This window comes from Paramisgurnus dabryanus, chromosome 21 (genome assembly GCF_030506205.2).
Source record: "Paramisgurnus dabryanus chromosome 21, PD_genome_1.1, whole genome shotgun sequence".
NCBI lineage: Eukaryota > Metazoa > Chordata > Actinopteri > Cypriniformes > Cobitidae > Paramisgurnus > Paramisgurnus dabryanus.
This window is the reverse complement of record NC_133357.1, coordinates 11,192,380-11,206,722: the sequence shown is the minus strand read 5'-3', so window position 1 is coordinate 11,206,722 and position 14,343 is coordinate 11,192,380. Positions and strand designations below refer to the sequence as shown.

Sequence of the window (14,343 nt, the reverse complement as noted above, 5' to 3'; positions counted from 1 at the left end):
TGTATTCACAATGAGTTGACAGGGTGTGGAAAGACTAAAAATAGATGATCATCACCACTAAGACACAATAATATGGCATAAGTCATTGTGAGTCTTCTCTGTGCTTAAAGGAATAGTTCACAATATGAAAATTGTCTTGTCATTATTTAGCATCCCAGATGTGACTTTTCTTTTTTTTAGTTCAACACAAATAGTTTTATATTAAAATGCTGTCATTTTATCTTATATTATGGGTTTGGAAAGACTAAAAATAGATGATCATCACCACTAAGACACAATAATATGGCATAAGTCATTGTGAGTCTTCTCTGTGCTTAAAGGAATAGTTCACAATATGAAAATTGTCTTGTCATTATTTACCATCCCAGATGTGACTTTTCTTTTTTTAGTTCAACACAAATAGTTTTATATTAAAATGCTGTCATTTTATCTTATATTATGGGAGCCAACCTGGCAAATCTACGGAAACCACATCCATCCATGCATCACATAAGTACCCATATATTTTCATATTTAGATGAACTTTTCTCAATTTCTCAATTATTTATGTTTTTTAATACACATATTGTGCATTTGGCATTACTAAGGTGGTCCTCAAAATGAACTATTTCTAACCAATGAAATACCTCAGAGATGAGCATGAGGAAAAACAAAATTTCTATGGCTTTCCAAGACATTATCAATTCCGATGTGCTGTCTAGGCCTGGAAATCACGACCATAATATTTCCATAATATTTACACAACCATGGGAATTAAGGAAGTCTGAGATGACCAAATAAACAGATAAACAGTTAATAGGCTAGATAAAATAGATGCAAAAAAAGTAATGCAACTACGAAACTCAAACTCGGTAGTTTAGCAACTTCACTAATGAAACGATATCACGATAAACCTGGAACCACAAGGAGGTCTGAGGGCATTCAAACATATCTGTGCATTCACCAAAGCAGATTCATGAACTGAAATAGGTCGAAACACAGCAAACGCAGGAAGACCAGATCGCAAACAATATCAATGCACAAATAAGAAATAAATACGGTAATAAAGTATCTAGATGGCAGCCTGGAATGACTCCAGTCTCTCTTCCTGTCGCTTCCAGTCACTAGTCTAAGCGCGTGCATATATCTCTTATATCTCTTCAAAACGCATCACGTCAGTAAAACAGACTTTAATTTTTATCCAAGACTACATTGTTAAAGAAAGAAAAGTTAGTCCAGACGTAACACAGAAGGTGTTTATAGGCTAACTGTACAGTCGGGCTCTAACAAAGCCCTGAATGAAGTTCCCACAATTCCCATTCACTCTCAAACACACATTAGCGCGCTAGCAACAGAAAAACAGCCACATCGCTCCATTCCTCGCCTCGTTTCACGAGTTACATTACATATACAGTCACAATAGTCTCCGGTTTGACGCCTTACCTCTCCTGGTCCAGGATTCTGTCGTTTTTGTTGTATTTGAGAGCTGTGTTTTGTGTAAAGAGGCGTCCGGTTCCGGGGTCACATCCCGACAGTCGGTAGCGCTGGAGTGACTCAAGAGCGTACACGGTCTGCTGCTGAATCAGATCCTGCCGGAGCGGCACTGTTGCCAGCCACTAGAGGGCGCTGTTATCCTGTCATAAGCAATACTGTTCTTATTTGTTATAGCTCACCTAAATATGAATGAAAAGTCTTAAAAAAGATTTTTTGGGGGTGGACGGATGCAGCAGCAACAACACAAACAAACGGCTTGTGTGAACTAAACCCAACTTCCGGTAGACTTTCACATAGAATCAATAACAACAGAGTCCTTTTACAGTAGTTTATTTCTGATAACAAGGGAAGTAAATGACCATTGTTCATATATCATATGCATAAACCTATTACAATGAGCTAAAGTTATGTTATTGTGTAAAATAAATGTATATACAATGTTAGCTACTGGTCCTTGAAATCCTATCTGTCAAACCTTTCCGCACAGATGTGATCCATGCTCGTCGTCTCCACTCGTATTTAGCAAACCAAAAGAGTTTATTTTCGACAAGGTTTCAGATATCTTAGCCACTAGCAAGACCAATAAATAATTACCGGAAGTTTACTTCGGTTCAGGCGCGTAATCAAGTCAATGAAACAGTCTATTTAGGAGCCAGTTTAAGAGGGTTTAAAAATATATATATATTTTTACAAGTCAAATAATGCATTGTGGGCTTATTATAGTATTATATTGAATTATTTTGTATTATATTTAAGTACATTACATTATTACACAGCTACCTTGAATACTTGAATATGAAAATTGCCACAGTGCAGTTGACAGTGATGAATTAATAAATAATGGGCCAGATTATAAAGATCTGTCTATCAGCATTTTGAAACACTGAGGGCTTTACAATGTGTATTTAAAAATAGCACACACTGGGTATTCCACAGTAGCAGAATTTACCCACCACATACAGGGTGCGCGTACACAAACCACTGCTTTTTATTTCCCTCGTAGCAGCACAGGGGTACCACTAAACATAAATAGGTCGAACTATTGTTCAATGACTTTTATATTTGCACCTAGAGAAGTATTAGTAAACCTTCCTCAGAAATACGTACAGTATTGGTACCAAAGAGTGCATAAAAGTGCCTACAGTAAAGGTATATCTTGGTCCTAAATGTATCTTTGAACCTAAATAGACATACCAGTATTTAAAGGGTACTGCCTCTTTATGCTTATGTGATGCTTGGGAAATTTTAGACCAAACAGTCTTGCTTTGTCAATTTTGTTTCCCATTTCTCTTTTCCAGTCTCACTGTATAATGACTTTCAAATGCTGATCTGGCTTTTTGAACTTTCTGTCGTATGAAACATAAAATGATCTATTAACCTAGGGCCGGTATGACCAATTATAGTTTTACTTTTCTGACTGAAAGGAGATCTGTGTACATTTTTATGCAGCTGACTTAAAGGGGGCATTTCACAAGACTTTTTTTAAGATGTAAAATAAATCTTTGGTGTCTCCAGATGTGAAGTTTAAGCTCAAAATATCATATCGATAATTTATTAAAGCATGTTAAAATCGCCACTTTGTAGGTGTTAGCAAAATGTGCCATTTTGGGTGTGTCCTTTAAAATGCAAAGTAGCTGATCTCCGTACTAAATGGCAGTGCTGTGGTTGGACAGTGCAGATTAAAGGGAGGTATTTTCCCCTTCTGACATCACAAGGGGAGCCAAATTATAATGACCAATTTTTCACAAGCTTGCAGAGAGTGGTTTACCAAAACTAAGTTACTGGGTTTTTCTTTATCACATTTTCTAGGTTGATAGAAGCACTGGGGACCCAATTATAGCACTTAAACATTGAAAAAGTCAGATTTTCATGATATGTCCCCTTTATGTAAAAAATCTAGTCTAAACTTTTTATGCAACCAGCCACTAAAATTCTAAATTACAATGAATTCAGGTAAAGCAGTATAGTTTTAACATTTAAATGACCTAAATTCACCCTATATATTCGTTCACCTTACATATTTCCTACATAACGCTCCTCTCCAAAATCCATGTGTCCACGACTCCATGTGTTTCCATTTAAATATCAAAATCAACACTTTCAGGTTCAGAATCAATAATTTATGACAAAACAGAAATGGAAACACACTTCAAACCTCAAAACACATCTTATAGCAGTTGCAGCTTAAAAATGAAAACATCACATTTAAAAAAACAAAAAAAACATAATCCAGAAGTTTCACGGTTTGAAATGGCGTAAAATCATGGTGGCACACAACTAATGTCCAAGAAACAATGAGAGTTACCCAGTTAGTTGTCCAGTAGAGAATAATCCAAGCAAATACAAAAATCCCTTCATTATGTGACAACTGTTCTTCATTGCATTAAGGTGCCTTACATTATTACAATGATATGCAATGGGTAATTATAGCAGTATGTTTATATAAAGATTAGATCAATTTGAATTAGGCTTTGAATCTCTTCTTTAAAAATTTACATTCGGACATCTGAACATTCAAAATAAACAATGTTTACGCGTCTTTTGATGAAAGCAGATATATTTTCATGAGTCGGGTAGCAGTGACTACTGTGTTAATACATTCTGGAACTGTTAAGGTGTAACCGGAAAAAAACTTTTCAAGACTTGCTCAAAATAAGCACACAAAAGGCTCAATTCTTTACAAAGCAATAATACTGTTTCTCACACTGCCCTGATTTATAACACAATAGTACAAGACTTACACCCTTTAAATTCATTTCAGCAAACTCTTTGGACACGTCTTCAAGATGGCTTGTGTGTCACATCCCAAAGGCACAGAAAACCCACAAATACAAAATACTTAAGGCTCATTTTTACACACTGACATAAAAATGTCATATACACCACTATACAAAGGCTTTCCCGATAAACAATTTACCTATCATACAAATAATTTGAAACAATTGGAAATACTGGAATGTAAATATAAGACAAAATATTTACAAACAAACACGTTCATGTAAACTGATAAACAAAAAATGGCAAAACAAAATGTAAACGATACGAACACACAGTAATGTGCCTTCTTGTCCAGCTATTTGTAATTTATGTTGTACAGTTAAAAATGATAAATACATTAATCTCAATTGCTCTGAGCTTTTCTCTGTGCATGTACTGTTTTACACAAACAAACCAGTGATGCTAGTTAAATTAGTGGCACGCCAACCGTTTGTTAAATTAGTAGCTTGAATTTTCAGTGCATTGTGTCGCAAATACAACATATATCTGAAACTACACTCATGTGTAAGCAGTACATCTCAGTACTTTGTTTATCCGCTATTAAATCGCAGTTGTAAACATTTTATAAACAGCTGTCACCTATAATACAATGAATAACGTACACCAGTGCAACATATATTTTGTTCAAAGCTGCATCACTTTAAATTACCGCTGAGCAAGAGGATTTTGGTCGGTCTCCTTTTGCAGTGTGTGAACAAATGCCGTCTATCTGTTATCTTTGGCAAAAGTGTGCATCATCCAGTTCACCTTGGTCTTCCAGCTCTCTCGAAGAGCTTCATTAAATTTGACTTTAAAATTCTTCAGTGCTTCGTCTTCAGACTTTCCCAGGGCCAAAGAGTCCTTTGAGAGATATAATAATATATATATATATATATATATATATGCCTTATATACATACATAATCACAAAAAAATCATTAAAACGTTTCTCTTGACAAAGCTTTGATCAGACAAATGTTTTTAAATAATATTTTTTGTACATAAAAATGCAATTGTGCCTTTGATTATAAAACAAGTTTTAAATATGGATGAGCTTCATTATTTGTAATAGATGTTAGCTTCATTATTGTTTAATAAGCATCTCATGGTGTCACCTTAAAGTTCTCATGAAAGTGAAAAACTTTACTGTGGTATTCTTCTTACTTCTTTCTTATCTGTTAGTTTCATTATATTTTTAATTCACGTGTCCTTACTCTTTAATTACAAATAGTAATCTTCTTCTCTTCTCAAAACACTTTTCTTTCATTCCTGTCACAAGGAATTGGGTGTGGGCAGGCCCAGGTAAAGATCGTAGCAATCCGCAGTTGAAAACGTGACCCAACTTGGTTGTGGCTAGAAGGATACAGCTACGGCAAAATCTCACTGGATAAGCACAGTTTTCATCCTAATCCTACACCAAACCTAACCCTCAACCCAACATTTCATGGTGTTTAGGCCGTAGCTGTATCCTATCTAGCCAGAACCGCTGTTTTTATCCTAATCTTACCCCCAAACTTAACCTTAAACCCAACATCTTGTGAGATTTGTCCGTAGCTGTATCCCCTCTAGCCAGAACCACCCAACTTTTAACGATTCAATCAGTTCTAGAAGGACGAAATCAACCTTTTTTCTCATTTAAATAAAATAGCCATTTTACTTGGATATACAGCACGCCACGACAGGGAAAATAAGACAATCGCTACTTCCGTTTCATGACGATTTTAAGAAACTGCTTAATAAATGGCACATTTAGTACATTTACTGAAGCTGCTAAAACATACCTTCGATTTATTTTAGACTATGTATTTTCAATAGTTTCATTAATGAAGTAATTTTTGTTGTTATGCCTCTGGCTAATGCTTTAATCCCTTAAAGTGGCTTACAGTATATGTGTGTTGCCTGGGTTCGAACCCATGACCTTTTGACATTTGCCAACACAATGCTCTAACACTGAGCTATACATGAGCACATACGTGTACTACTATTTAAATGTTGAAAATAAATGACCCTTAACCTCTGAATGGTATTATAAATGATTTTGTTCAGATGTGATTTACCTTTAGATACTGGATGTCTTTGGAAGAACTGAGTTCAGGGAGACCGGCAGCTTTCATTAAGGCAAAGAGATTCACAAAAAGAGTCCCATTCCGACAAAGGATCTTATAAGCCTGTTCGCAACACTCCCGAAACCTGGCCAAGACAAGCGCGCACACATTAACATGGGAGTCATTTTTACATTTTACACCATTAAACTTCTGAATATGGTTTGATGGATTATGTCCCATAATTCATTTCATTCTATTTACATACTTCCTCATTATTATGGGCCAATAGGCTTTATGCCCAGCTGCACTACTATAGCTACTTGTTTCCTGTCTGCCATTATTGGACAAACTGATTAATCCAGGTGTGCCTGACCTCAGTAGTCACAAACAAACTGATTAATCCAGGTGTGCCTGACCTCAGTAGTCACAACAACAATAATCAGACACACCTGGATTAATCAGTTTGTCCAATAATGGAAGACAGGAAACAAGGAGCTGGCTGAAGTTCAGGAAGTAGTGCAGCTGGGCATAAAGCCTATTGTGAAATCAAGACATACTGTAGATAGATATGTGTACTAACCGTTCAAATTTCTCACTGTTGTTGGTCCGCCCCTCCTGAATAACATGGACGAAGTCGTACGTCAGGATAAAAGGGACACGTTCCCTGTTGATCCCAAATTTGCTCTTGAAGTTCCCCAAAAAGTGCCCAAAGTCTATATGGAATAACTACAGTACAGAGAAAATCCAAGATGTTAATTCTGGCCTTCAGTTTAAGAAATCATTTTTTATTCTAATTATTTACATACTTTATTATAAAGTGACAGCAATCATATGTTTCATATGATCTGATAAACTATATACGGTGGAGTTACATGCAGTTGACATCTTTAATCATTACTGAACATTATAAAATTACACTTTTTGGATGGGCAGTGAGTTTAACAAGTTTTCTTCCTACCTGACCCGTTTCCCTGATCATAATATTGTCACTATGCCGGTCTCCTATTCCCAGAACATACGTGGCTACACAGTAGCCTGCACAGGAAAGCGTAAATTCCTCAATGGCCTGATCCAGTTTATCCCTGTAAAAAAAAAGAAAAATAATTTTAATTTCAATTTTTCACCAGCTTTCATGCCAACTATTTTCAGTCTGCAAAACCTCACACACATATGTGCCAATGTACAGTTGCCACATATATGTTGCCTTTCTCATAGTGTTAAAGATTTTCAGATATTGGTTTTACGCTTGATGTTTTTTAGACTCAATGACTCACCTGTGACACTCAATGTTAATCTGAGAGGTGAATATATAACCATGATCATTTCTGCTCGACCCCCTTTTCTCATTAGCTCAAATTTCATAAGAAGCTGTACTACAATGAATCACTACAATTTACAACACATGCAAGGTAGATCTTTGACTACATTGTAAGATCCGGTGCACATCCGAGTTAACGCAACGCGTTCCGGTCTTAAATCTAGGATGGCAAGAGGGTGAGCTAATTATTAGAGAATTTCATTTCTTGGTGAATTACTCATTTAACGCTGCAATCTGTACGTTTTGACACTTAAGGGGGTCGCACACCAGACAGTCCGGTGTGCACCCCCCTTTAATCGCATCTTAGTTTGAAACAAAAAATTGCAGGTATCTGACAGCTCAACTTATAAATCATTATTATAAGCTTACTGACTGTTGTGAATCATGATACGGTAATGAGACTGAAAACCGATTGTTTGTGTAATTGCTCAATAGCTGATACATATTTTTTAATAGGTTTGCATCTTTATCCGCTTGTTTGGTCAGACGTCATGCACCTCTTCTGTGTCCAACGTACAGATACACACAAACAAATCCTATTATACACTCATACCATAATGAAAACTACCTAAAACACAGATCCTAATTTTTATCTCCATATCAAAATCCGAGGCCACAGTGCTAGTAGATGGCAAATTTAAAGTATTAAAGGAAACCACCACATTTTTTCAAAATTTTACGATGTTCTTACCTCATCTTAGACAAATTAATACATACCTATGTTTTTTCAATGAGTGCACTTAATCTTTGTACAGCGCGTCGTGATTGTGTTCGCATTCAGCCTAGCCCCATTCATTCCTTAGGATCCAAACAGGGATGAATTTAGAAGCCACAATATTACTGCGCCGAGTGCTGCAAACTAAGTGCTCTTCCGCCATACAATATAGTTCTCATTTTATCAGCTTAAAAAAATCGCCACGTTTTATTTTGTGGCACCATACTTACTCGTGTAACTACTCATGTAACAGTCTTTAAATAGGGAAAACATGGAAGTGTTTGGTGGCTTCTAAATTCAATCCTGTTTGGATCCTAAAGAATGAATGGGGCTAGGCTAAATGCTAACACATTCACGACGTGCTGTACAAAGATTAAGTGCACACATTGAAAAAAGATAGGTATGTATTAATTCATCCAAGTTGAGGTAAGAACATAATAAAATATTGAAAAACTGTGGTTTTTTCCTTTAAATCATAAAAGTCTTTATAGCGGAGGTACCCTTTAAAATAATTTTACCAAGAGGTCGAGGTTCGACTGGCCAAGTCAGCCCCTGCTACAACTACGTAATCTATACATTAAAAGCATAAAAATCTAATAAAATTGTTAATAGCCTTCTCCTTATATGTCAGACCTACTTCAATTACACATAGAAATGGATGCGTAATGTGGAGGAGGGATGCAATTGTCAGGAATGAGACAAGTGGCTGTACTGTGATTGGTTGATTCTGTAAACATGCTTCCCAATAATGTTTAAGGTTCAATACAAGCTAAGCTCTGTTGACAGCATCTGTGACATGCTGTCGATAGAGCTTAGTTCGTATTGAGCCCAGACCATTCCTTTAAAAACAACATAATCCTCCATCATTAACCTTCTGACCTATAGTGTGCCGGTAGCGCAACATTAAAGCCAGATCTGCTGTAACATTCATAGATAATCATCATAGTTCATTTTATTTGGGTTAAGAAAGAGTCACTAAATAGTGTTTGTAGGCCAATATGCTAAAACATTACACACACATTATATAAAAGATCACTGATGTATACAAGTACACTATATACACTAGGCAAGATAGGGTTGTGTTAAGCAATGCATGCAACACACTTTGTGGTTTTTTCTTGGAACTCGGCGACGTGTATCTTTAGCTGCCTGCTTAAGTTATCAACACAAACACAATCTGCACTTTAAGCCACTTTGGTGAAAAACACCTGCCAAGAACAAATGCAGTTGTAAACACTGCAGAATGCAGGGTACATTTACTTCACCGCTGCATCGTTTGCAACCAAAGTGCTATGAAAGTGTCAGATACACTAACAGGTCAAATGAGATGTTGTACTCTGCGTGAGGTTTAAAAAAAACCTAAAAAACAATACACACGGCTAAAGCAGGCGGCTACAGTCCACCACATTCACACCACACGGTCCTGTGTGTGAGGAAGAGGGTGTGATGCTATTGCTCACCCGGGGTTTTTGGACTTCAGCCAGTTAAGAAGAGCGTCCTTGTTAAAGGCAGCGGTCGCAGCGCTGTTGCTGTTGTTCCTCTGGATGTTGGCGATGGTGTCCGAGTTCTTCACCACCTCTATGAGACCCGTCTTATTCCCAGTCGACAGGCATCCGTACGGAAGCATCCTGAAATTATTGATTTTAAAATTGAATTATTCAACACGCCATCGTTTCCGAATCGATGCTAACCATTCAAACCTTTTCAATACAATTGTGTTTGTGGTTCACACTACTTTCGATTTCATATGTGCAGAAAGTCAACGATACGAACCTGAGGTCAAGTCCCTCTGTTTTCCACAGAACGTCCATTAACTGAATCATCTGAAGGGTTAACATATCCTGCCTCAGATCTAAAACCAAACACGACATATAAATATGTGCATTATGTGTACAAAAAACGTGCACCACATGAATTTGTCTTCATACCGTCTCCATTTTTAAAAATAAGTCCCAGGGTGTCATATTTGTTTTTGTACATCAGCCACAGTGGTTTCATCTTGGAATCCATGAACTTGCATTTGTCTGCACTGAAGGCAAAAAGGTCAGACATTAGAAAACAGAAAGCGTACACCCACACAAACTACCTGTAGTCTTTTCTTTCTAGTACTTTTAGTAGTCTTGACTTGTAGCCAAGCGAATGCACAATGAAATGAACTATAAGCAATTTTATCCTTCGAATCTTGGTGACTTCTTAGAAAAAAACGATCACAGATTCTTTGCTGCTGTATCGCACGCCATCGAAGTCACATTGACCACGAGTGGAGATAAGGTAACACTGAAACCGACTGAGATCTGATACGACAGCTTCTTATACGCTTTCTTACATAGCATCAAATTAAAATATACAAAATAGTATGGAACACATGGGCGTCATGCCTGGTGGATGTAAGAGGGGATGTGCCATACTCAATTTAGCATTCAATGTTATCATTTCAATGCAAAAATTTAAATGCATGAGGGAATTTAGAATGCAACATGCTATAAAAGATGGACATAGTAAATATAGTACCAGATTTCACACAGCACGATGCTCGGGTTAAGTGGCGATACGACATCAGAAAGGGCTTCCATGTAAGTGTCCTGTTTGATGCAAACTTTCATGTCTTCTGTAGTCTGTATCCTGGTTGCCTTCTGACTTCCTGACTTCACAAAGTCATTCAGAGCCTTCATCTTATTCAGAGCCTCATTCTACAGGAAACAGAATAGATGTAAGTATTTATGCATGTACGAAAATCCATGCTTGAGCGACATTCTTCAGTTCCCCTTTATTACAGTAAATCGGCTATTTTTAAGGTAGTAAGAGTAAGAGTGGGATTTCTTCTTCACTAGTGTCATCAAAAAAAATGAAAAGAAAGAAATATGATTTGAAACAAACTTTTCTCAAATTTTCCATTAGTTGTAGATACAGACAACCTAGCCAATAATAAATTGCAGTGTCAGGTTGGTTGGACTGTTCAAGCAAAACAACATTTTAATGGTACCACAGTGTTTTCTTTAACAGGGGTATCTACTTGCAAATAGCTTGCATATTAAGTTAAGATAGCAAAAAGTATTTTATTTAGGAAATTGCACACTTCTTTAACAATGACGAATCACAATCACGGAGGAGGTGCTGCTATCAAGAAGACATTTTTTTCCTCACCACTGGGCAAATGTAGCCACAAGATCTATTTTTATACACGTACATATATGTTCTTGAAAAAAATGCACTGTTTTGCCACTAAAGCAACTTCCAAGAAATGCCCCAAAGTGACAATTACCAGAAAAAGTCAGAGGCTAAATTTGGGCCCCAAGTGCCAACAAGAGCAACTGAGAGCAAGATAACATGGTTGCGCATTTTACATTAGGTGACAAAAGACGAGTCAATACCGATCAGTGGTGGCTCGTGACTGCTCATCCGAGGGGCGCAAATTGTGTCGTGTGTGTTGCTTCCGTTTTCAAAATACCGGTATGTGTTTGTTGCATCATGTAAACCATGTGCATCACGTGTTTTGTCAAAATAAGTGCCTGCTGCATGTGCGTCAAAACCATTTATGATAAAAGAGACGCTCACGTTCACAAAATGCACGCAAGACACTTCCATAACAGTAAACTTTGCCAGATACTGCGTAATCTCATGCGTAATCAAACGCAAGCGTCTCTCTTATCATAAACCCTGTAGACGCGTTTGCAGCAGGCACTTATTTTGACAAGACACGTGATGCACATAGGATCACTTGACGCGCAGAACACATATTTAAAAAAAGGAACCACACACATGACGGGCTACATACGTGTTGTGGCGAACTTCGCATCGAGTGCCCTCGAAAAAAGAAGTCACCGCCGCCACTGATACAGATTTACATTTAATGCTCAGCTCTACAGAGCGTGTTTGTCACTATGTAGTCTCAGATGATGACATGTTTGTCCTGTGGCGGCTACCGTAGCTTCTCAAAGCGTTTTGAAATGGATGGGTGACTTGCAGACTGAACCGTTGGTTGCAATTCGCAATCTCGCGACTAGATGTCGCTAAAATCTACAAACAGCACGTTTAAGACAATAAAGGCAAGATTTACTAAGAGCTTGCCCCAGCGCAAACCATCATTTTGGCATTAAATAACGAACGTGTGATTTACGAAAGACACGCAGTGGATCATTAACACGGAAAAGGTGTGGTCCAGTTGCGGACCTTATAGCATGTACATTTCTAGGAGTTTCCCTTTCAGACGCAAAATTTATTGGAGGAGATTATTTAAATGATTCACGCAATGTGATTTACTAACGTTTGCGATTTCCCTTTTAGCCGCAAAATTTATTGGAGGAGATTATTTAAATGATTCACGCAATGCGATTTACTAACGTTTGCGAGTGTGATATTACTGGTATTTGCGCCATATTTAATGCAGAAAAAAGCATGTCTTAAATAATTTTGTGCTTGAAATGGCTGCAATAGCTGATAGGAGGCTTGGCAGAGATCAGAGAGTGCGTGGTACAAGGCAGAGGATTTTTCCACATGTAACAGTTCATTTGTAATGCCAGAGGAACACATTATTCCAAAATATAGTTTTCCAAGCCATGTTATTTTTATTTGCTGAAGTAAATAAAAGAGGAGTCACTAGAAGTCACACAATCCCAGTTGTTTCAAAACTTCTTATAAACCTTGTTTTTTTTGTCCTCCAGTTTTTAGTGCACTATGGCTTAATTCATTAGCTGGGATTACACACCCAGCACTTTCTGTTGCAATATCTGTGGTGCTGAACTCAAGCATATCAGGTGTTAGTAGATTGTGTTAGTAGATCACCGCTCTGCTTATTTGCGACCCTGAATAACCTTGGTCATTATGGAAATCAGCTGTTGCGCCTGTGTTATTTAATTTGCACCAGTTTAATAAATATTATATATACACACACACATATACACACTATATTGCCAAAAGTTTTGGGACACCTGCCTTTATATGCACATGAACCTGAATGACATCCCATTCTATAACAGCTTTAACTCTTCTTGGAAGACTTTTTACGAGGTTTAGGAGTTTTTGACCATTCATCTAGGAGTTTATTTGTAAGGTTAGACACTGATGTTGGCCTTGCTCGTAGTTTCTGCTCTAATTCATCCCAAAGATGTCAGGACTCTGTGCAGGTCAGTCAAGTTCCTCCACACAAACTCACTCATCCATGTCTTTATGGACCTTGCTTTGTGCACTGGTGCGCAGTCATGTTGGAACAGGAAAAGGCCATCCCCAAGTGTTTCCAGAAAGTTGGGAGCATAAAATTGTCCAAAATGTCTTGGTATGATTAAGCATTATGAGCTTATGAGCTATTTTAATACAATTTATAAATTGTGTCTCCATATGTGAAATACAACCTATGGCCTCAATGGATTTATGACATTTGGAGTATTGATTTCAATCTTTGTCATGGCCTTACTAAGTTTAATATTAAAGATATCAAGGTTATATTTTACAATATTTTTTACATTTTGTAGGATGACTTTATTTATGAAAAACTGTAAATTGCAAGCAGGGTTAGAATTGTTCTTCTCATTATCCAACTGAGGCGACTATGAATTATTATGCAAAATAAAAATCACACCAGGAGGATACACACCAGCTACTTAAATCTCCATTCAACCTTGTTGTTTCTCTAAACACCACAAAATCATGTAGCATGACCGTGTAACATCTGTCTTTAAGGACTAAGCCTACTCGGGCAACTAGCATATAAATCCATCAAGACCATTTGAATCCCTACACATTAGCTATCTTTACATGCACAACATTTTGTCAAAACCGACTGAATTTAATCCGATTAAAGGTTATGACAATACAATTTACATGTTAACTAAACATCGCAATCTGATTCAAATGTTTGTGTACATTTCCGGAACCAAACGTCTGCGCGAGTGCACAGCCAGGGTTGCCAGATTCGCGTATCAAAACCATCCCGTTGGACAAAACTATTCAAAACTAACCCAAAAGCATTCCATGTCTTTATGGACCTTGCTTTGTGCACTGGTGCGCAGTCATGTTGGATCAGGAAAAGGCCATCCCCAA

At 37.3% G+C, this 14,343-nt stretch overlaps 2 protein-coding genes across 2 annotated transcripts in view; both read right to left on the bottom strand.

Annotated features, from left to right (window-relative positions):
- The window catches only part of ctnnbip1 (catenin, beta interacting protein 1), a 30,415-nt gene extending 28,833 nt beyond the window's left edge, over positions 1-1,582 (bottom strand). The window contains exon 1 of the mRNA XM_065285547.1: positions 1,423-1,582. The gene's annotated coding sequence lies outside the window, so the exon portion shown is untranslated. The remainder of the gene's footprint in view (positions 1-1,422) is intronic.
- Positions 1,583-1,901: 319 nt separating this feature from the next.
- pik3cd (phosphatidylinositol-4,5-bisphosphate 3-kinase, catalytic subunit delta) overlaps positions 1,902-14,343 on the bottom strand; it is a 33,444-nt gene continuing 21,002 nt past the window's right edge. Inside the window, exons 16-23 of the mRNA XM_065285546.2 lie at positions 10,819-10,997; positions 10,236-10,336; positions 10,081-10,159; positions 9,768-9,935; positions 7,233-7,356; positions 6,855-7,000; positions 6,287-6,419; positions 1,902-5,091 (exon numbers count right to left, since the gene is read on the bottom strand). Of these exons, the coding sequence (XP_065141618.1) occupies positions 4,957-5,091; positions 6,287-6,419; positions 6,855-7,000; positions 7,233-7,356; positions 9,768-9,935; positions 10,081-10,159; positions 10,236-10,336; positions 10,819-10,997 (1,065 nt within the window). The 3' untranslated portion in view covers positions 1,902-4,956. The remainder of the gene's footprint in view (positions 5,092-6,286; positions 6,420-6,854; positions 7,001-7,232; positions 7,357-9,767; positions 9,936-10,080; positions 10,160-10,235; positions 10,337-10,818; positions 10,998-14,343) is intronic.